General features: G+C 52.9%; 5 protein-coding genes across 5 annotated transcripts; 3 read left to right on the top strand and 2 right to left on the bottom strand.

Moving 5' to 3' along the window:
- Nucleotides 1-336: 336 nt before the first annotated feature.
- Nucleotides 337-2901, bottom strand: SMAC4_04345 (uncharacterized protein). The gene is made up of 6 exons (XM_066090096.1): nucleotides 2102-2901; nucleotides 1957-1990; nucleotides 1801-1895; nucleotides 1626-1744; nucleotides 1326-1533; nucleotides 337-1276 (listed from the first exon to the last, which is right to left on the bottom strand). Exons 1-6 carry the CDS (start codon nucleotides 2129-2131, stop codon nucleotides 386-388), a joined length of 1377 nt encoding a protein of 458 aa, XP_065945620.1. The 5' UTR covers nucleotides 2132-2901; the 3' UTR covers nucleotides 337-385.
- A 485-nt stretch (nucleotides 2902-3386) lies between these two features.
- Nucleotides 3387-5292, top strand: SMAC4_04344 (uncharacterized protein). Its single transcript, XM_003350992.2, has 3 exons — nucleotides 3387-3954; nucleotides 4015-4093; nucleotides 4176-5292. Exons 1-3 carry the CDS (start codon nucleotides 3842-3844, stop codon nucleotides 5145-5147), a joined length of 1164 nt encoding a protein of 387 aa, XP_003351040.1. The 5' UTR covers nucleotides 3387-3841; the 3' UTR covers nucleotides 5148-5292.
- A 117-nt stretch (nucleotides 5293-5409) lies between these two features.
- Nucleotides 5410-7137, bottom strand: SMAC4_04343 (uncharacterized protein; the record flags this gene model as incomplete). Its single annotated transcript, XM_003350991.1, has 2 exons — nucleotides 5410-6438; nucleotides 6487-7137. 2 exons carry the CDS (start codon nucleotides 7135-7137, stop codon nucleotides 5410-5412), a joined length of 1680 nt encoding a protein of 559 aa, XP_003351039.1.
- Nucleotides 7138-8071: 934 nt separating this feature from the next.
- On the top strand, nucleotides 8072-14856 carry SMAC4_04342 (uncharacterized protein; the record flags this gene model as incomplete). The annotated part of the gene is made up of 1 exon (XM_003350990.2): nucleotides 8072-14856. The coding sequence occupies one exon, from the start codon at nucleotides 8072-8074 to the stop codon at nucleotides 14699-14701; it is 6630 nt and encodes a 2209-aa protein (XP_003351038.1). The 3' UTR covers nucleotides 14702-14856.
- A 745-nt stretch (nucleotides 14857-15601) lies between these two features.
- SMAC4_04341 (uncharacterized protein) lies at nucleotides 15602-19848 on the top strand. The gene is made up of 6 exons (XM_003350989.2): nucleotides 15602-16360; nucleotides 16521-17019; nucleotides 17124-17460; nucleotides 17527-17772; nucleotides 17841-18410; nucleotides 18486-19848. Exons 1-6 carry the CDS (start codon nucleotides 16123-16125, stop codon nucleotides 18519-18521), a joined length of 1926 nt encoding a protein of 641 aa, XP_003351037.1. The 5' UTR covers nucleotides 15602-16122; the 3' UTR covers nucleotides 18522-19848.
- Nucleotides 19849-20035: the final 187 nt, after the last annotated feature.

The raw sequence follows: 20035 nt of genomic DNA, 5'->3' as shown, positions 1-20035 counted from the left end.
ATCTAACCCATGTTCGCTATCTCACGCTTCACTTCTCTACCGAACTAACATTATTTGGTAGGCTTGTTCCTCGTATTTGCCCTACCGCACATCGAATACCTGTTTGCATCCGGGATTAATCATGCGTGAAATTGACCCTCTCTGCTAGACACCTTGTCCGTTCCTTTGAACCCCGGATATTTCCACACCCTTATTGGTTTACCAACGCCACAGAAAGTTCTTTGAGAGAGAAACCAGAAACCATGCCAGCCATGCAAAGTATGTGCGGATAAATTCAAACACCCCTCGGATCCTCTTAACGCTGCCGTCAACTGTTGTCCTAGAAATCTCTGGTAACAGTGTTAGTGCCTGACATGCTGTTTGGTCTAACCACCAAAGAGGGGTCTTACTCCATTGACTGTTGAACAGACCGGCGAAGACGCCGATTGTACATCCTGCGGTCATCCACGGAGCCCCAGAACAACTTGAATGCCTCGGGGTTGACCAAAGTGCGTGGGTCATAAGGGGGGCTCTCCTCCTCGAGAGCATCGATGATGGCTTCGAGGTGCGTCCTAACATCCTCACGGCGGCTCGGTGGCGCATAGTAGCAGGGTGTACCGTCCGCGGCAATGCGATGATGGAAGATCTTGGTTTCGAACCTCGCCCGAGGTTGCTCCTCGGGAAATCGTGGGCTGAAGCAAAGCTTGATTCTGAACAGGCCACCGTCCAGGTTTGTCATAGGCTTCCCGAAGTAGGTCACAAGCCAGACAAAGGGATTGCCACCCACGAGTTCGATGCTGTGCGCCAGATCCCTGCGCTTGAAATGCTCCACGACCTGCTCGAATTGCCTCTGCAGATTAACGGCGACAGTGGTTTCCTGAGCCTTAGCCTGTAATCCTTCTGCGGCCCAACTCTCTGTCTCGACGTCGAGGGCTGCTTTGATAGCCTTGAGTCTCTTCTCCAGCTCCGTGTAGTTGAATTTACCCTCCATGCCGTTGCCGTGACTTTCAAAGGGCATTCTGGCGAACGACTCGTTGTCCTTCACCTCCAACTTTCCCTTCTCGACGGCGGCCATGTAGGAGTCGTAATACCAGAGAAACCGTCGCTTGCAAAGGTCCTTGAAAGGCTCGAATGGGACACAAGATTCCTCGTCCAACGTGTCCATATCACTCTCGGTTGAGGCCGCTGAAACGATCTCCCCGGTGGCATTATCTGGCGTAACTGTGCCGTCGGGGTTGATGCCTAGGTATTCTTCCAGTCGATGAACGACCGAGATGCGGATTGTCTCGTGGCGGATCTGGGCGCATATTAGCTTACACTTCAACAGCGCGAAAAACTCTAGTTACCTTTTGTACGTAATTCTTCTGGTTCTTCTTGTCGTGAGCCTCCTTTGCATCTTCAAAGCCCGGCTCGTTTTCGTAGGGGTTCATGGACATCAGGCTTTGAATAGACAGTAGAATGGACTCGAGGCCTTGGGCAGCAGACCACTGTTCTCCACGCTCCCCGCGCCATGTTCTGTGCCATGTTAGTCCCAAAACCAGATCAAACGGATGGCTGTCAGAGGGACAGTGATTTTACCCCAATATCGAACTAATGTCTGGTTAGTGTCCAAAGGCTTCGGCCAAGTCAGAAGATGATTGACTTACAGGCAGACCTTGCCATTGGCGTAGATGTTTGGGTTGAAGCGGGTGCGGCCCTCGTTCGTAGTTGTAGCTTGAACCTGGGGAGATTTGCGAGGGTACTCTTTGTTGAAGACGAAAGCAAACTATCGGGCAGTCAGCGAGACTTGAATCCCTCCAAGGCATATGTGATCACCAGTACCTCGAAGAAGCCGAACTCGTAGGGTGTCTCGTGCGGCCCGATGATTAGGGCTTTAACATTGCGAACATCGACATCGCGGCAGGCGACCGCAAGAGCTACCACAACATGATGTTAGCTACTGACTGACGGAGCCGGAGACATTTTGCAGGCTCTTACACAAATCCGAGTCTTTCTGGAGGTCGCTAAGCTCCTATCGTTGACAACAGTCAAGTTAGCATACACCAGTATGGAAGCTCTCCTATGGTGAACCTGATCCCTGGTGTCGCGACTAGGAGTGGTGGGATACGTCGACTAATGTTACCTTGGTGATGCGAAATACAGACTGGTCCATGGTTGCTGTTTGACTTGGAGCTCACCAAGTCTTAGCTATCATCGAGGTGGCAAGGTGGTAAAAGATGGAGAGTGGGATGGGCCACTCGAAATCGCGAACCCTTGAACCCACGGGCAAGCTGAGTGGTAGTAAACAGTATGGTAGGTGGTTGATGGGGACCGCGATTGGACGTGAAGAAAACACTGGCGGACAGGTAGTTCACGTCGTGCGAAGTGGTCGATGATGGTATTATGCGAAATTGAGATTAAATGGCCGGGTAGCTGCCTATTAGGTGCAAGGCCAAGTCTTTGTTATCCGAATGTCTTGTTGGAGCGACGATGCGTGATGGTTTGTTTTCTCTGTTCCTACCAATTCAGGTAGCAATCGGTGGTTGAACTGAGAAGCAGCGAGCGAGACAACACCAGTTCAGGCAAGAAGGTTGAGTGCGGGGCAGGGACGAGTTCGAACGAAAAGAAGGAACTTGTCAACGACGGGAAGCGGGTGGTGCAGTAATGCACGACGTAAAATTGTAAGGCACCTAGACGTGCGACGGTCATGTGTAATTACAGCTTTTCCATTGCTGCTCAAACTTGCACTTGCTTTTCTCAGGAGGCATCATGGGCAGGGCAGTTTCACTTGCCAGCGGGCAACCAAAAAGATGAGAGCGTCTTTGTAGGCTGATAACTTCCAGTCTTAAAGCTTTGAAGGAGACGGAGAAGGGCATATCTAGAGTCCTAAAGCGCTTGCCATTGTTTCCATGACGCTTCAAACGGAGGGCAGTTCCTCCCGTCTCTGAAAGCCCCATCAGAGCTCCAAAACTTGCCTGTTCGGCCCATGATCGGAGAGCCAGATTAACAAACGGCCCCAGTATTGAATTGCACGGTATCGTGCAGTAAGGCATCGTCCCGGCCTGTAACAGGAAGCCCTTATACGTATTTTTACCAGAGTCCACCACCAACTCCTATCGTTCCCCGTTAAGAGTTTGAGTCCTCCAAGCTGTCGGGAATGCCTGATGTGACTGATCCTCTACAAACACAAAATTTAGTACCTGAAAAAAGGAGAATGGAAACCCTGTAACTTTCGTTTGTAGATATTTGGTGCCGATTGGAAGCACCCAATAGGATAGAAAATCTGACCCTACGGCGGCGCATACAATACAGGTACCCGATAGAAAGCCGAACACTTTCCTATATCAGTTAAGCTTTGGCTTCTTGTACCAAACCAACAAACAAACCGGGGCTGGATTGTATTTACCTCTCTTGAGGTTCCGTGTGCGGTAAACTTTTGATTACACGCGAATACAGAAACAACCAAAGTCCGAAGGGTCCTTGGATGAGGGGTCAAACAGACTGCAGTGCAGGGCCCGGGTGGATCCCTCACTCCCCCGTCCCGTCTCCGTCCCCGGTCCCGCCCCGCTGACGTGGAGAAGCTCCAGGCACCGACGCAACCCCAACATTCGGAGCTCTAGCGGACGGCCGGGGGTGGGAGTCTTAAGGACTCCACTTTAATTGTGAAGGACCCATATAATGTGACGCGCCCGAACGCGGTTTCTCTTCCAGTGATCGCGTAAAGTGCTGCTTGGAGTTCCTACTATCACCACCACGAGCTCCCTTCAGCAATACCTTGTCACGATATCTCGACTGCCGACAGAAAGACAATAATCCGACATCTTCGTATAATTCTAGACGTACAGTGGGATAACTTTCACAACTCTACTGGCCAAGATCTATCATGGCTAGCTTTTTCGACCTCAAGGCCAGGAAGGCGGCTGCTGCGAATGGCACTTCCAACCCAGAGAAACAGACAAAGGAAACTCCTAGGGCACAACCTTGGGTAGAGAAATAGTATGCGAGAGCTATCAAACTCAACACCTGTGGTTAATGTAGCTAATGACGACGTCACAGCCGCCCAAAGACCCTTAGCGATGTCACAGCCCAAGACCACACTATTACCGTTCTCCAAAGGACATTACAAGCTACCAACGTTTGTCCAACCTGCTAATTTCCATCTCTTGTCACAATGGCGGAATTTTCAGCCACTGACATGTGTTTCAAAAACCCTACAGCTCCCACACATGCTCTTCTACGGCCCTCCAGGAACGGGCAAGACCTCGACCATCCTCGCCCTCGCCAAGGAGCTCTATGGCCCCGAACTCATCAAGTCCCGCGTTCTTGAGCTCAACGCCTCCGACGAGCGCGGCATCTCCATTGTCCGCGAAAAAGTCAAAGACTTTGCCCGTATGCAGCTCACCAACCCCTCGGCGGCCTACAAGGCGCGCTACCCATGCCCGCCCTTCAAGATTATCATCCTCGACGAGGCCGACAGCATGACGCAAGACGCCCAGAGCGCGCTGCGCCGCACCATGGAGACATACTCGAAGATCACGCGGTTCTGCCTCATTTGCAACTACGTCACCCGCATCATTGATCCGTTGGCGAGTCGTTGCAGCAAGTTCCGGTTCAAGAGTCTCGACCAGGGGAACGCCAAGAAGAGGCTGGAGGAGATTGCGCAGCTCGAGGGAGTCGGGTTAGAAGAGGGTGCCGTAGATGCGCTGATCAAGTGCAGCGAGGGCGATTTGAGAAAGGCGATCACGTACTTGCAGAGTGCGGCGAGGTTAGTCGGTGCCGTTGCAGCTACAGCTAAAGACGGGGAACAAAAAGAGGGAGAAGGGGGCGATGAGATGGAGGTGGACGCCAAGCTGGTCACCGTCAAGGTCGTGGAGGATATTGCCGGTGTCATCCCTGACGATACCATCCAGAGGCTACTCAAGGCGATGCGGCCCCGTGCTGGGGCGGATACGTACCGGGCGGTCGCCAAGGTGGTCGAGGAGATGGTGGCGGATGGGTGGAGTGCTGGACAGACCATGACGCAGCTCTACCAAGCGGTGGTCTACGACGAGATGATTCCAGACGTACAGAAGAATAAGATCGTCATGGTGTTCTCGGAGGTGGATAAGAGGTTGGTGGACGGTGCAGACGAACACTTATCTATACTGGACCTCTCGCTACGGATATCGGGCATCCTGGCTGGCAGGTAACGGCTAGATTTAAAGGGGTTAAGAAGGGTATGATAAAGCAGATAATTCAAAGATAGGCGACATCACTGGGTTCGGAGTTCCGGTTTGGGCAACAGAAAATGGCAGGTCATTTACATTTCACTAGGTCATGTTTCGGTGTTTTTTAGTCCTAGACTTTTTTGTCGAATGCTTGACACAGGCCTTCACCACTACTATTCTCACTTCGCCCACAAGTGTCTTCCGTAATATCTGCAGCAGCACCACATGATTTTCATGTCTCCGACTACCCACCCTTCTCCAAGCCAATATCCACGTCCAACATATCCCATATACTCTTACTACCCCCTTTGAGCTGGCCAGTGCTCCTCTCTCCTCTCCTACCGCCCTCATCATGTCTCTTCTCAACTCCACTTGTTTTTATCCTTTCCAAAGACTTCTGTCCCTCGACCAGCCATATATCCGATTCGTCGCCCACCTCATCATCCTCTTCCTCCCCTCCACTAGCACCTGCTTCAACCAACTCATGCTGCTGTTGCTGTTGCCCCTTAGGCTCATGACCCAATAACCGATCAGCCTCCCCCAGCATGCGAATCGAGCCCTCCAGCGCCATCTGCCCTTCCTCGATTTTCTCCGCCACCACTTCGAACGTTGAGAACTTGGCTGCGTCGGCGGCTGATACCCATGGCCTAACCAAATCCGCCATCATGCTGGAAGCATTGTGATCTTTCTTCTGTGCAGCTGCTGCCATGGCCTGAGCAGGCAGCAACTGGCTTTCTTCCGCCAAGTGATCCAGCACTTGGGCGTTTTCCTTCAGTTGTTTGGAGAGTAAGGTGGCGATGTGGGATTTGTGGGCCAGGAGACCTTTGTGTTCGTGCGAGAGGCGTAGGAGGGAGGTGAGGGTTGGAGTGAGGAGGTGGTCGATTATAGGGACTGGAGTTGGCGGCGTGTCTGTTGCTGTTCCTGCTGCTGGTGTTGAGGAGGATCGTTCAGGGGATATCGTCCTAGGAGGGAAGGAGGAAGTAGTAATCGCTGGGAAGTTGAAGGATGGCGGCAGGGAGTGGAGTTGAGTGGTGATGAGCTCTAGGAGGGCTTTGCGTTCGGCGAGGTACTTGGTGTATTTGTCTTTGATGCTGGCGAGTTGCTGGCTGAGAAGGTTGGTTCTCTCTGCGAGATCTCGGTCCCGTTTGGCTTGAAGGACATCTTTTCCGGCAGGAGATCCTCCTCCATCTCGGTCATCTCCTGCTGATGCTTTCCCTAGTTCGGTCTCGATCCAGTTGATCAGCTCGGAACGACTAGCATTCAATGCTTGGAGCTTTGCTTGTGGACTGATGTTTTCGGGTTGGATGGCGGAAAAGGGAACTTTTGCCTTCTCGAGCAGATCTTCTTCCTGCTTGAGTGATAGTTTTGTTCGGAAAGTTCGATGCTCCAGAGTGTCTATGAGGCCCTTGAGCTGGACACTGTTTGACGTAGTGATGTCCTCAGATGTTTGTTCCAGTGCTAGCGAGTTGACGACCTCAGCTGGAACCTCGGTAAGAGGTCTGCAATCTCTGAAGAGTCTTTGGTGGTCTAGGAAGTCCGGTGATGCTGCCGGCTTCTGTCTCAAGCAGTCAAGGTTCTTCTCAACTACCAGAAGTTTTTGTTGCTTCTTTTGGATTTTGAGGCTGGTAAGGTGGTTGAGGAGATAACTAGGTTGAGTTTCTGTGCTTTCAAGGGTGGGAACCTCAGGATGACTGTGTTTTTGTGAGAGTGCCTGGTATTCTTTACGGACTTTGATGTTCGCGCACAATGCTTCGAGATATTCCCTATATGGACCTCTAATCTCTTGTGGATACGAGGGTGGTTCACTTGAATCGACGAGAGACAAGGGCTCTGTTAGCGATGCTCCGTCTTTCAAGGCCGGACTGAGGTGAAGTGTCAACATCCGTCTGATATGGGCGACTTCATCGCGAGGCCGGACGTATGGCTGTAAGACCTTCTGGACAGCTTCCAGCGTCTCTTGAGTGGAATCCATCTTGTAAATGGTCTCAGCCTTGTCTCAGGTCGAATTTGTTAGCTTCCACTTCATAGGAAGTCATCACACAACCCTCGATTCAGTATGTAAACGACTGTGATCATCGACGAGCTTGGCGTGATGTCAGGAGTACGGGCATAAAAGAGTGTGGGTGGGCTGAGGTGTTTCCGCATCTGGCATTGAGATGACTGTTCAACTGGCGCACAAGTAAACGCATTCCACCCCTTGTATTGGAGTAAAAGAGGCTGTAGATTGGAGTTCAAGACCATAGGAGGATCAAACCGCTCCTGCCATCTCAAGTCGCTCGGTACCGGGTTGAGGTTGTGTTGATGATTGTGCCTACCGACCTCCATGCTGTTAGTGCACCTTTATATCCTCTGCGGTGTCTCCACTTATGCACTAACAGCACTCTGACAGCAATGTCAAGCTCCAGCTTCAGGGTGTTTACATACTGTGCGCACAGCCAATGAGAGACGATACAGCGTTGCATAAAAATATCCAGCCGTCATGACTGGAGCCACACCTCTGCCGCACCTACCAAGCCAAGTTCCTGCCTGCTGCTGGCAAGCACGCCTCGCACGCCTCTCAACCTTTCCCGACGCCAAACTCCAACTTTCCTTTCGCGACAACCGCGACAGCATTTCTGTCGGAAACCCACCATCTCTGTTTCCGCCGAACCCCGATTCTTATTCCGTCCATCGATGCGCCTGGCGAAACCCTATTTATCAGCCAGCAAAACCAACGCTTGGTTTGGGGCGGGATCGGGCTAATTTATCGCCACAGCGTGCACGCCAGAACAAGCACGTTTTTACCCCAACGACAGAGTCGAAGATATCATAGATTGAATCTCTTTTTTATCCGTCACGACTTCCATTTCGACCTCGATATACACCCCGGAACATTTTTATAGATTTTCCTCCGCCAAACCGACAAGATGACGGACCACCACCGCGATGTATCGCAATACAAATATTCGGCCATGTCCAACCTGGTCCTCCAGGCGGACCGTCGTTTCGTCACGAGGCGAACCGATGAGGCCACAGGAGACCCCGAGTCCCTAGCCGGGCGTCTGTCCATCAAGGATATGGGCTCCAGAGTTGCCCGCGACTCAGCACCAAAGCCCAAGAAGGCGGGCGCCATGCCCGATGTCGAGCGGGGCAGTCTAAGAGAAGGTGCTGATATCCTTCAACGAGAGAAGAAGAAGGGCAAACTCGAGTCCACTTCAAGAGCTGGAGGTATTCTCACTGGCGCCGATGCGCTCATCGAAGGTCTTCGTTACCGCCCTCGAACGCAGCCGACCCGCGATGCCTTCAACCTTATCCTCACCATCGTGGCCGAGCACTTGGGCGACGTGCCCCATGAGGTCGTCCGCAGTGCGGCTGATGCGGTACTCGAGTATCTCAAGGACGATGATCTGAAAGATTTCGACAAGAAGAAGGAGGTTGATGATATTCTTGGCGTCTCGATGGGACCCAAGCAGTTCAACGAGCTCATAAATCTCGGCAAGAAGATCACGGATTATGACGCCCAAGACGAAGACGAGGATGCGGGCGATGCCAGGCAAGAAGGAGATGACGAGATCGACGGACGCCAGGGTGTTGCGGTCAACTTCGAGAACGACGAGGATGACGATGGCATGGTTGATGTTGTTCGGGAGGAGTCTTCCGACGAGGAGGATTTTGCAGAGGATGAAGAGCGTCCTGACAGCAACGAAGTGGTCGATGGTGAGGGAGGTCAGGAGGAGGCCGTGGAAGATATTCTAAGCGGTGAGGCCATGGTTATCGACTCAGCACCGGAAGGAAAGAAGAGCAAATCCGACGACAACTCGATCCCAGCTAGAGATATCGATGCCTTCTGGTTACAACGTCAGATTGGTCGGCTATATCCCGACGCACATATTCAGCACGACAAAACAATGTCCGCGCTCAAGACTCTGTCCGGAGAGCCCGACGAGCCAGGTGGTGAAGAAAAGCAGCTTCGCGACATTGAAAACGACTTGATGGAACTCTTCGATTACGAACACCACGAGCTTGTGCAAAAACTCATTGCCAACCGGGAGAAGGTTGTATGGCTTACTCGGCTGGCCAGAGCTGAGAACGAGGAGGAGAAGAATACCATCAAGCGGGAGATGGCTTCGGAGGGTTTGCGCTGGATTCTTGACGAGCTGGAAGGCAAGACCGACGACGGCCAGAAGAAGATCAAGATGGACATCAAGATGGATATCGACTCAGGAGCCTTTGCTGATAAGGAAGGCCAAAAGCCTGAGCGTCCTGAGGGACAGCTGGTCGGAGGCCTGCAGCCGCGCAAGTTGATAAACCTGGAGAACCTCATATTCGACCAGGGCAACCACCTTATGACCAATCCCAAAGTGCGACTTCCCGAGGGTTCGACAAAGCGCACCTTCAAGGGCTATGAAGAAATCCATGTGCCCCCACCAAAGAAGCGCAACGATCCCAGCGACGCTCATGTCCCGATTTCGGAAATGCCTGAGTGGGCCCAGATTCCTTTCAGCACGGCCAAGTCGTTGAACAAGATCCAGTCAGCGTGCTATCCTACTGCCTTTGGTGACGATGGGAACATGCTTGTCTGCGCTCCTACGGGTTCTGGCAAGACCAACGTGGCCATGCTTACCATCCTCCGTGAGATCGGCAAGAACAGAAACGAAGCTGGCGAGATCGATCTGGACGCCTTCAAGATCGTCTATATCGCGCCCTTGAAAGCCTTGGTCCAAGAACAGGTCGGCAACTTTGGGAAGCGTCTCGAACCATTCGGCATCAGGGTGGCCGAGCTCACTGGTGACCGCCAACTCACCAAGCAGCAGATCTCGGAAACGCAGATCATCGTTACGACCCCTGAAAAATGGGATGTCATCACGAGAAAGGCTACCGACCTTTCCTACACCAACCTCGTCCGCCTGATTATTATCGACGAAATCCATCTTCTCCACGATGACCGTGGTCCTGTGCTTGAAAGCATCGTCAGCAGAACCATCCGTAAGACAGAGCAGACTGGTGAGCCGGTTCGCATAGTGGGCTTGTCTGCCACCCTGCCCAACTACCGCGACGTAGCGAGCTTCCTCCGCGTTGACACCAACACTGGTCTGTTCCATTTCGACGGAACCTTCCGTCCTTGCCCTCTCCGCCAGGAATTCATCGGCGTTACGGAAAGAAAGGCCATCAAGCAGCTCAAGACCATGAATGACATCACTTATCAGAAGGTCTTGGAACACGTGGGTCAGAATCGCAACCAGATGCTCATCTTCGTCCATTCCAGAAAGGAGACAGCGAAAACCGCCAAGTACATCCGGGACAAGGCGCTTGAAATGGACACCATCAATCAGATATTGAAGCACGACGCCGGAACTAGGGAGGTCTTGAGCGAAGCCTCCAACTCTGTCAACAACACCGATCTGAAGGATATCTTGCCCTATGGCTTCGGTATCCATCATGCTGGTATGAGCCGTGCTGATCGTACCGATGTCGAAGATTTGTTTGCTAGTGGTCATATCCAGGTCCTTGTGTGCACAGCCACCCTTGCTTGGGGTGTCAACCTTCCAGCCCATACCGTCATCATCAAAGGCACACAAGTATACTCCCCCGAAAAGGGTAGTTGGGTTGAGCTCAGCCCTCAGGATGTGCTGCAGATGCTTGGTCGAGCCGGTCGCCCTCAGTTCGACACCTATGGCGAAGGCATTATCATTACCACCCAGGGAGAGATGCAGTACTACCTCTCGCTCCTTAACCAGCAGTTGCCTATTGAGAGTCAATTCGCTAGCAAGCTGGTTGATAACCTCAATGCCGAAATCGTGCTGGGCAACGTCAGGAGCCGTGACGAAGGTGTAGAATGGCTAGGCTATACCTATCTCTTTGTCCGTATGCTCCGTTCTCCTGGTCTGTATCAAGTTGGAGCGGAGTACGAGGATGATGAAGCCTTGGAGCAGAAACGTGTTGACCTGATACATTCCGCTGCTACAGTGCTGAAGAAGTCAAATCTCATCAAGTACGACGAGAAGACTGGAAAGCTTCAGTCCACTGAACTCGGCCGCATCGCTTCGCACTACTACATTACCTATGGTTCGATGGACACCTACAACAAGCTGATTCAACCCTCCATCACCGATGTCGAACTGTTCCGTGTTTTCGCCCAGAGCGCCGAGTTCAAGTACATTCCCGTTCGTCAAGAAGAGAAGCTGGAATTGGCCAAACTCCTTGCAAAGGTACCCATCCCAGTCAAGGAGAGCATCGAAGAACCTACCGCAAAGATCAACGTATTGCTACAAGCGTACATCTCTCGTCTGAAGCTGGACGGTCTCGCTCTTATGGCCGACATGGTTTACGTCACACAATCCGCCGGTCGTATTCTTCGGGCTATCTTCGAGATTACTATCAAGAAGGGATGGGCATCAGTTGCTAAGCTGGCCCTGAACCTGTGCAAGATGGCCGAGAAGAGGATGTGGCCAACAATGTCGCCGCTAAGACAGTTCCCTAACTGCCCTATTGAGATCGTGAGGAAGGCTGAAAGGATCGACGTGCCGTTTACCAGCTACTTCGACCTGGACCCTCCTCGGATGGGCGAGCTTCTCGGACTTCCTAAGGCAGGCAAGACTGTTTGCAGCCTGGTGGCCAAATTCCCCCGGGTCGAGGTCCAGGCCCAAGTGCAGCCCATGACTAGGTCGATGCTGCGCATTGAGCTTGCGATCACACCCAACTTCGAATGGGATGTCGATATCCATGGCCTTTCCGAAAGCTTTTGGGTTGTCGTCGAAGACTGCGATGGTGAAGACATCCTTTTCCACGATCAGTTTATCCTGCGCAAGGACTATGCGGAGTCCGAGTCCAACGAACACATTGTTGAGTTCACCGTGCCCATTACTGAGCCCATGCCCCCCAATTATTTCATCTCTGTGATCTCCGACAGATGGATGCATTCCGAGACTCGGCTGCCTGTGTCATTCAGGAAGCTCATTCTCCCAGAGAGATTTCCCCCTCACACCGAACTGCTTGACCTGCAGCCACTCCTGGTCAATGCTTTGAAGGCCAAGGACTATGCTGCGCTGTATCCCGATTGGCAACAATTCAACAAGGTGCAGACGCAGACCTTCAAGTCCCTGTACGAGACCGACAACAACGTCCTCATCTGCTCACCAACGGGCAGTGGCAAGACTGTTTGCGCCGAGTTTGCTCTGCTGCGCCACTGGGCAAAGAAGGAACAGGGCCGTGCCGTCTACATTGCACCCTTCCAGGAGCTCGTGGACTTGCGGTTCGCGGATTGGCAGAAGCGATTTGGTAACCTTCGGGGTGGCAAGGACATTGTGAAGCTCACGGGAGAGACGACCACTGACCTTAGGCTCTTGGAGCAGGGCGACCTGATCATGGCCACACCGCTTCAGTGGGACGTTTTGTCTCGGCAGTGGAAGAGGAGAAAGAATGTTCAGACGGTAGAACTCTTTATCGCTGACGAGCTGCACTTGCTTGGTGGTCAGATGGGCTACGTCTACGAGATCATCGTCTCGCGGATGCACTACATCAGGACGCAAACCGAATTGCCGTTGAGGATTGTCGGTCTCAGTGTGTCTCTTGCCAATGCTCGTGATGTCGGCGAGTGGATCGACGCGAAGAAGCATGATATTTACAACTTCAGCCCGCATGTGCGACCCATTCCTTTGGAATTGCACATCCAGTCATACACGATTCCCCATTTCCCGTCCCTCATGCTGGCGATGGCGAAGCCTACTTACCTGGCCGTAACTCAGCTTTCTCCCGATCAGCCCGCTCTCATCTTCGTACCCAGCCGGAAGCAAACAAGAGCTACGGCACGAGACATCCTCACCGCCTGCTTGGCTGATGACGACGAGGATCGTTTCCTTCATGTCGAGGTTGAGCAGATCCAGAAGCTCCTCGACCGCGTCCAGGAGGCGGCATTGGCGGAGGCACTCAAGCACGGTGTTGGCTACTACCACGAAGCCCTGAGCCTCAATGACAAGCGCATCGTCAAGCATCTATACAACAATGGGGCCATCCAGGTGCTGATCGCCTCTCGTGATGTGTGCTGGGAGCTTGATTGCTCGGCTCATTTGGTAATTGTCATGGGCACCCAGTATTTTGAGGGCAGGGAGCATCGCTATGTTGATTACCCTCTAAGCGAGGTCTTGCAAATGTTTGGCAAGGCTCTCCTGCAAAACAAGGCCGGGCGCGGTTGCGGTGTCTTGATGGTTCCTGCGGTCAAGCGGGAGTATTACAAGAAGTTCCTCAACGAAGCCCTCCCTGTCGAGTCTCATCTGCACAACTTCCTTCACGATGCCTTTGTGACGGAAATCAGCACCAAGATGATCGAGTCAGGTGAAGATGCTATCAACTGGGCCACCTTTACCTACTTCTACCGCCGCCTGCTCGCCAACCCAAGCTACTACAGCTTGACAGATCCCACGCACGACGGTCTCAGTCAGTATCTCTCCGACATGGTTGAGGCTACCCTCAAGGACCTGGCCGAATCCAAGATTGTCGACTTTGACGAGGATGACGGCACTGTTGCCCCTCAGAACGCTGCTATGATTGCTGCTTACTACAACATCTCGTACATTACGATGCAGACATTCCTTCTTTCGTTGACTGCAAAGACAAAGCTGAAGGGTATCCTCGAGATCGTGACGTCGGCCACCGAGTTCGAAGCGATCCAGATCAGAAGACACGAAGAGGTCATTCTGCGTCGCATCTACGAAAGCGTTCCCGTCAAGATGGCCGAGCCTGTCTTCGATTCCCCTCACTTCAAGGCCTTCGTTCTCTTGCAGGCCCACTTCTCCAGGATGAACCTCCCCATCGATCTTGCAAAGGATCAGGAGATCATCCTCACCAAGGTGCTCAGCTTGTTGAGCGCTACTGTTGACATTCTGTCGTCGGATGGCCATCTCAACGCCATGAACGCCATGGAGATGTCTCAGATGGTGGTGCAAGCGATGTGGGATCGGGACAGCCCGCTCAAGCAGATTCCCAACTTCACGACGGAGGTGATCAAGACGGCCAACAAGTACGACATCCGGGACATCTTCGACTTTATGGAGAAGATGAACCCCGAGGAGAACCCCGACTACGCCTCTCTGGTCAGGGAGCTCGGTCTCTCCCAGGCCCAGCTGGCCCAGGCTGCCGAGTTCACCAACAACAAGTACCCCGACGTCTCGTTGGAGTTCGCGCTTGAGGACGAGGACAACATCCGGGCGAACGAGCCTGCCTACCTCAAGATCAACATCGAGCGCGAGGTCGACGAGGATGAGGAGTTCGATCCTACGGTGCACGCTCCGTTCTACCCCGGCAAGAAGACGGAGAACTGGTGGTTGGTGGTTGGCGAGGAGAGCTCCAAGACTCTGTTGGCAATCAAGCGCGTCACCATTGGCAAGAAACTCAACGTCAGGCTGGAATTCACGGTGCCTACGCCTGGTCGCCACGACTTGAAGCTGATGTTGATGAGCGACAGCTATGTGGGTGTTGATCAAGATCCTGCGTTCTCGGTCATGGTGGAGGAGGGAATGGATGTGGACGAGAGCGAGGAGGAGGAGGAGGATGACGAGTGATGGGGGCGAGACTGATTACGTGTGTTATGTATGGCAAATGCAAGGCAAGTGTTTGGTGAACCCCTCTCTCTGCTAATTGAGGCGGTGTGGTGTAAGTGGATGTGGATGGAATGGGACAGACGCAATAGTTCAACAAGAATGTATTATCTTATGCTACTTATTCTAGCAACCCAGGTCGTCACGACATCGATTCGCGGATACATGTGCTGGGCGGTTTTGGCAGGCCGAGTGGTGCTCAGGGCGTCAGCTTCAGGGCCCAAGTCCGGAGTGGTGCGGGGTTTCACGACCGCTGCTGCGTGAGGGTGTCGGGGAGAGGCCTGTCTGGGAATGTTTGGGGCTGGGCTGGGATGGGGGTTCCGGGTTGTGCTTGGATGGAAAGGGGAATGAAGGATGACGATCTGGGGACAACAGTTCAACTGTGGATTCATGGTTGACTGGGTCAACTCGGATGGGCAACATCTATAGGGATCACTCAGGCAGGTCGCGGTGGATGGTGGTTGTGTTGGCGTCGAGTCTTGGGATCTCGGCGAATATCTGGTCTGATGCATGAGGAGGTGGCGGGCGGGAACATGGGTTCTTCTTGTATACTTCTAACCCCTACCTGCCTGCTACTATGATGTGATGATGTATAGCTCTCTTCCACGTATATCTCTATACATGCTGTGAGTGGGTGACGGTGACGGTGGTGATGGAGCGAAGGAAGGCAAAGTGACATTCGGTCGGCCAGGCAGAACCGATGGCATTGCCAATCCCTCCATACAGCGTCCAGCTCCGGCCGTTCGGCTCCTTGCTCCTCCCGCGGGCAAGCCGCAAGACAGACATCACTAGAGTTCCATAGAAGGCAGGCGACGCTCGGACCAGGTCCCGGGTCACCTTCAAATAATTTCTCTCTTTCGCGAAGACAAAAGAGAACCAAGGACTTGTCACTAACTGCGAAGCTTCCCTTCGACCATCCTCTCTCCATTGTCCAAGCTTCTGCGCATTGTGACCCGCCCCGTCCCTCCATTTATCATTACTGTCCACGGTTGCCGTTGCCCATCCATACCTATTCATCGTCATCCATCAACCTGCAACTCAACAGCAACAGCAACAGCGCTACCTTGGGAAGCTTATCGCATCATCAACAAAAAGTCACGCGCGCGTTGACGTAGATAGCCACCAACAAGCCGAACCACAAGCTTTCGGTAGCCTCGACTCCGCCATCCATAATCCAATTCCCCACGCGCAACCACGCGTCGTGTCCCTTTCCTTGTCTTTTATTTCTTCTAGGGAAAGAATCAGACTTTGAACCATCGCGGCATCCATCACCATCACCCACGGCCCCGTCTATACTAGCTCTCTCTGACATCACGTCGCCACCCGCTGCACCCGGATTATTCTACCATCACCCGCCGCCCTATCACATACCTACCTCCTCTACCATGTCTGACGACTCCACGACCAACGCGCCGGCTACTGCGGCCGCGTCGCCAACACCCGCCGCTGAGAAGGAGGCCGTGCCTGCCCCTGCGACCACCCAAGCCGGCGAGACAAAGAAGGAGGAAGCTGCTGCCGCTACCAACGCTGCCGAGGAGAAGGCGGCCAGTGCTACTGAGACTGCGGCGCCTGCGCCTACTAGTGAAGCGCCGGCCGAACAAGAGTCGGACAAGGCTGCCCAAGGTATCTAAGAATCCACCACTCTTCACCCATTCACCCATCCGCCCGGTCACCCAGGCATCCATTCACCGTCCGTCGTCATCCATCCATCCACCCAACCGCCCATCCGCGATCATCCCTTCGGAAACATCTTAACTAATCATCACCTTCGCCTATCCATTAGACACCGAGGACAAGCCTGCCGATAAGTCCGACGACAAGGCCACCGACAAGCCCGAACAAGACCAAACAGAAAAATCCGACGTCGAAATGGCCGATGCCAGCGCCGCCCAGACTCCTGCTCCCGAGTCGGCAGAGCAAACCCAGCAGACCGACGATGCCAGCCCTGCTGCTTCCGCGGCCGCCACGTCCAAGAGCAACAAGTCTTCGAACAGCCGTCGCAAGTCCGTCGGCGGTGGCTCCAAGCTCAACAAGAAGGCTTCCAAGGCGAAGCTGCTTCACCTCGACGCGCAGCCCGGCGATCACTACTATGTCAAGCTGAAGGGCTTCCCTCAATGGCCCGTTATCATCTGCGATGAGGACATGCTTCCCCAGTCGCTCATCAAGTCGCGACCCGTCTCCGCCATGCGTCCCGATGGTACCTACCGCGAAGACTTTGCCGACGGCGGCAAGAGAGCACACGATCGCACGTATCCCGTCATGTATCTTCATACCAACGAATTGTAAGTTTTGGACTGGCAGTCGCCGCGCGACCTTCTTCATCCGGTCTACCTAGCTTCTACTTTGGATTCCCAGCTAACCAAAGCGATTTTGCTTCGAATTATAGCGGCTGGGTGGTTAACACAGAGCTCATCGAGCTTGATCCCGAGGCCATCAAGGATATGAAGATGGACAAGATGCGCAAGGACCTTGCTGCAGCGTACCACTTGGCTGCCGAGACCCATCCCCTATCTTTCTACAAGGAGGTTCTGCAGCGCTTCCAGGAGGAGCTGATTGAGCAGGAGAAGGCCAGGGCCGCCAAGGCTGCTGCCACTCCCAAGGGCAAGAAGTCCAAGGCCGCTGTCAGCGAGGATGAGGACGTCGAGATGGCCGATGCGAGCGACGAGCAGCCCCAGACCGACAAGAAGAAGGCCAAGAAGAGAAAGGCGGAGGAGCCCGTAGAGGTGAGCCACAGCTGCGTTTGTGCAAGAGGTGGCTGACATGTGCTAACTATTGGAAAACTGGAACAGGAAACTCCTCAGCGGTCAGAGTCGGTCAAGAAGCCCAAGATAAAGTTGACGACCAATTCGACCGCGAAGACCGCGAACGGTGCCGCCGCCACCCCCAAGACTGCTAAGCCCGCAGCGGAAGCGAAGACCGCGAAGGCTAAGCCGGCCAAGAAGACCAAGGAGACGGAGGAGAAGAAGGGTGAGAAGGAAGCTGCTACTCCCAAGGAGCAAGAACTCACGCCTGAGGAGAAGCATACCCGCAAGGAGGTACGTTGACGCATGGGATATTTGGTTTTGGAAAGGGTGCAGATTGCTGACATGTCACGATTGAACAGCGTGAGGTGTTGTTCCTCCGCCACAAGCTTCAAAAGGGCCTGCTCACCAGGGATCAGGAGCCCAAGCCCGAGGAGATGAAGGTCATGTCTGAGTTCCTAACCAAGCTGGAAGCGTTCCCAGATCTTGAAGTCAGCATCATCCGGGCCACCAAGATTAACAAGGTGCTCAAGGCCATCCTTAAGCTCGAAAACATTCCCAAGGAGGAGGAGTTCAAGTTCAAGCCCCGCTCGCAAACACTTTTGGACAAGTGGAACAAGCTTCTAGCCGGTGAAGCTGCCTCCGCCGCCGCCGCTCCCGCAGCCGACAAGGAAGCCACTACTAATGGCGTCAATGGAAAGGCGAAGGAGGCCGAGAAGGAGGTCAAGGAGGAAACCAGCAAGACCAACGGCGCCAAGGGCAAGAGCGAAGAGCCTTCCACGTCTGACAAGGCTGAGGAGGCCCCCAAGGACAAGGATGGCGACTCCAAGATGGAGGAGGCCGAAGCAAAGGTCGAGCAGAAGGATGAGAAGAAGGATGCGGATGAGAAGAAGGATGCGGACGAGAAGACCGAGAAGCCAGAGACCGAAGAGGTATGTTGCATCTGTCCCCAAAAATGTCCGAGTCATCTGACACCGAGACATGAGCTAATGAGGGAGGTAATACAGGCAAAGTCTTCTGAGGCGGTTGAAGCATCTGCCTGAGGAGGGCTAGTGGTCGGTGTTTTCGGACAGCCTGTACAACTGAATGCCTTTGGGAGGCCGATACCATGCCGCTGGTGCCGAGAGAAAAGGGCAAAGTGTGAACGGCATCCCTTAGACGGCGGCCGGTGCGGTCGCTGTATCAAAATGTCTCTCGAGTGCGCCCCGGTCCCCGACAATTCCGACTTTTACGATCCGCAAAGACGAGGAAACATTCAAGCTCCGAGTTTTTTGTCTGTGTCCGAAATAGCGATAAGGACTCTGTTGCGGAACTGTCTATAGTCGGCCGCTTTGAATATGCTATCGAGTAGGAAGGCTCTAGTAGGAAATACGGAAATACTCAAGAGAAGGTGGAAAAGTGGGCGCAATGATGTTCTCTTTTTTGGAATTAGGTGTCGATGGGAGTGCTGATAAGCATTCAGGTCATGGTCATGTGGAAGTGAGAAAAAGAGAGAGAGAGAGAGAGAGAAAGTCAGCGAAAGAAAGAAAGAAGATGATGTTTCTGTTTAACTAGTTGGTGGGGGTTTTGCGCGTTTCTTTTTTCCCCTTTTGATTCCGTACGTCTGTCTGGTGTCTATCTCATTTCTGTTCTTTGGTCTCTCTCGCAACATCCGTGCCGAAATCATTCGTCATCATCAAATCACTATCTGGGGGTGTTCTTGTTTAGGTTTGTTCTTCGTTGGGGGCTTGGTTCGTTGTTACGAAAATACAGGCATGCCTTATTATTCTCCTTTGGGGTTTTCTCCTTCATGCCTCTTTTTTTTTGCATTCATGTGTCTGGTTGTTTACAAATGTCTGGAAACGCGAAGAAAGACGACGATGATGACGATGATGGTTCTCAACGAACGGTATCACTAAAGGGGAAAGAAAACCTAGGTTATTATGCGAGATGTGTTGGAACAAAAGATGATGAGCAGGGCACAGACAGGCACTTCAACGATTACGATTCATTTGGACTTTCTTCAACAAATCTCTGTCGGGGTCTGTCTTTCTTGGTCACTTACGGGGGACGGAGAAAATGAGGAAAGAGGAAGGCGTCTCGAGACCATACAGTTACTACTTTGGTACTTTGTTTGAGCTTTGCTCCTTGGCTTCTTTGATTCCATGTTTCTATATTTGGCTACGGCCCGCTCCTTAATGAAGAAGGCACGAGAACAAGGCAAAGATCGATCTGATGCTAAATAGCCATTTGGTCAAATCTTTCGAGACAGGGATGGAGTGCGGTTGTCCCGGTTCGCGAGGGCTCGGCTGGTTTTGATGACGAGATTTGTGAGGGTATAGTTAAGATTACTTGCTTAATGAAATACAGTAGTATTACCAATTGAATCAGTGAGTATACTTAACGAGAGCCATCTTCAACGCTTTTGCTGAATGGTAACAGACGTGATTTGACAACGACATGGAATATCTTAATTAGAAACATTACTCCCGTTGCTCAATGTTTTGATCATGATGTAAACAACCCAAACGAGTTCTGTCACGGACGGCGAATTGCTGGGCTCGCGGGGGAAGCCACA

The sequence above is a fragment of the Sordaria macrospora genome, chromosome 1 (genome assembly GCF_033870435.1).
Source record: "Sordaria macrospora chromosome 1, complete sequence".
NCBI classification, from domain to species: Eukaryota; Fungi; Ascomycota; class Sordariomycetes; order Sordariales; family Sordariaceae; genus Sordaria; species Sordaria macrospora.
This window is presented reverse-complemented; position numbering and strand designations above follow the sequence as displayed.

What these genes read in the sequence shown, in the direction of transcription:
- SMAC4_04345 (XM_066090096.1), bottom strand. Translation starts at nt 2,131, where the DNA reads ATGGACCAGTCTGTATTTCGCATCACCAAG. An exon ending in CTGTATTTCGCATCACCAAG is followed by an intron (nt 1,991 to 2,101) that starts GTAACATTAGTC and finishes TGTCAACGATAG; the next exon opens with GAGCTTAGCGACCTCCAGAA. An exon ending in CCAGAAAGACTCGGATTTGT is followed by an intron (nt 1,896 to 1,956) that starts GTAAGAGCCTGC and finishes ATGTTGTGGTAG; the next exon opens with CTCTTGCGGTCGCCTGCCGC.
- SMAC4_04344 (XM_003350992.2), top strand. Translation starts at nt 3,842, where the DNA reads ATGGCTAGCTTTTTCGACCTCAAGGCCAGGAAGGCGGCTGCTGCGAAT. An exon ending in CAACCTTGGGTAGAGAAATA is followed by an intron (nt 3,955 to 4,014) that starts GTATGCGAGAGC and finishes ACGACGTCACAG; the next exon opens with CCGCCCAAAGACCCTTAGCG. An exon ending in GGACATTACAAGCTACCAAC is followed by an intron (nt 4,094 to 4,175) that starts GTTTGTCCAACC and finishes AAAACCCTACAG; the next exon opens with CTCCCACACATGCTCTTCTA.
- SMAC4_04341 (XM_003350989.2), top strand. Translation starts at nt 16,123, where the DNA reads ATGTCTGACGACTCCACGACCAACGCGCCGGCTACTGCGGCCGCGTCG. An exon ending in GTCGGACAAGGCTGCCCAAG is followed by an intron (nt 16,361 to 16,520) that starts GTATCTAAGAAT and finishes CCTATCCATTAG; the next exon opens with ACACCGAGGACAAGCCTGCC. An exon ending in AGAAGCCAGAGACCGAAGAG is followed by an intron (nt 18,411 to 18,485) that starts GTATGTTGCATC and finishes GAGGTAATACAG; the next exon opens with GCAAAGTCTTCTGAGGCGGT.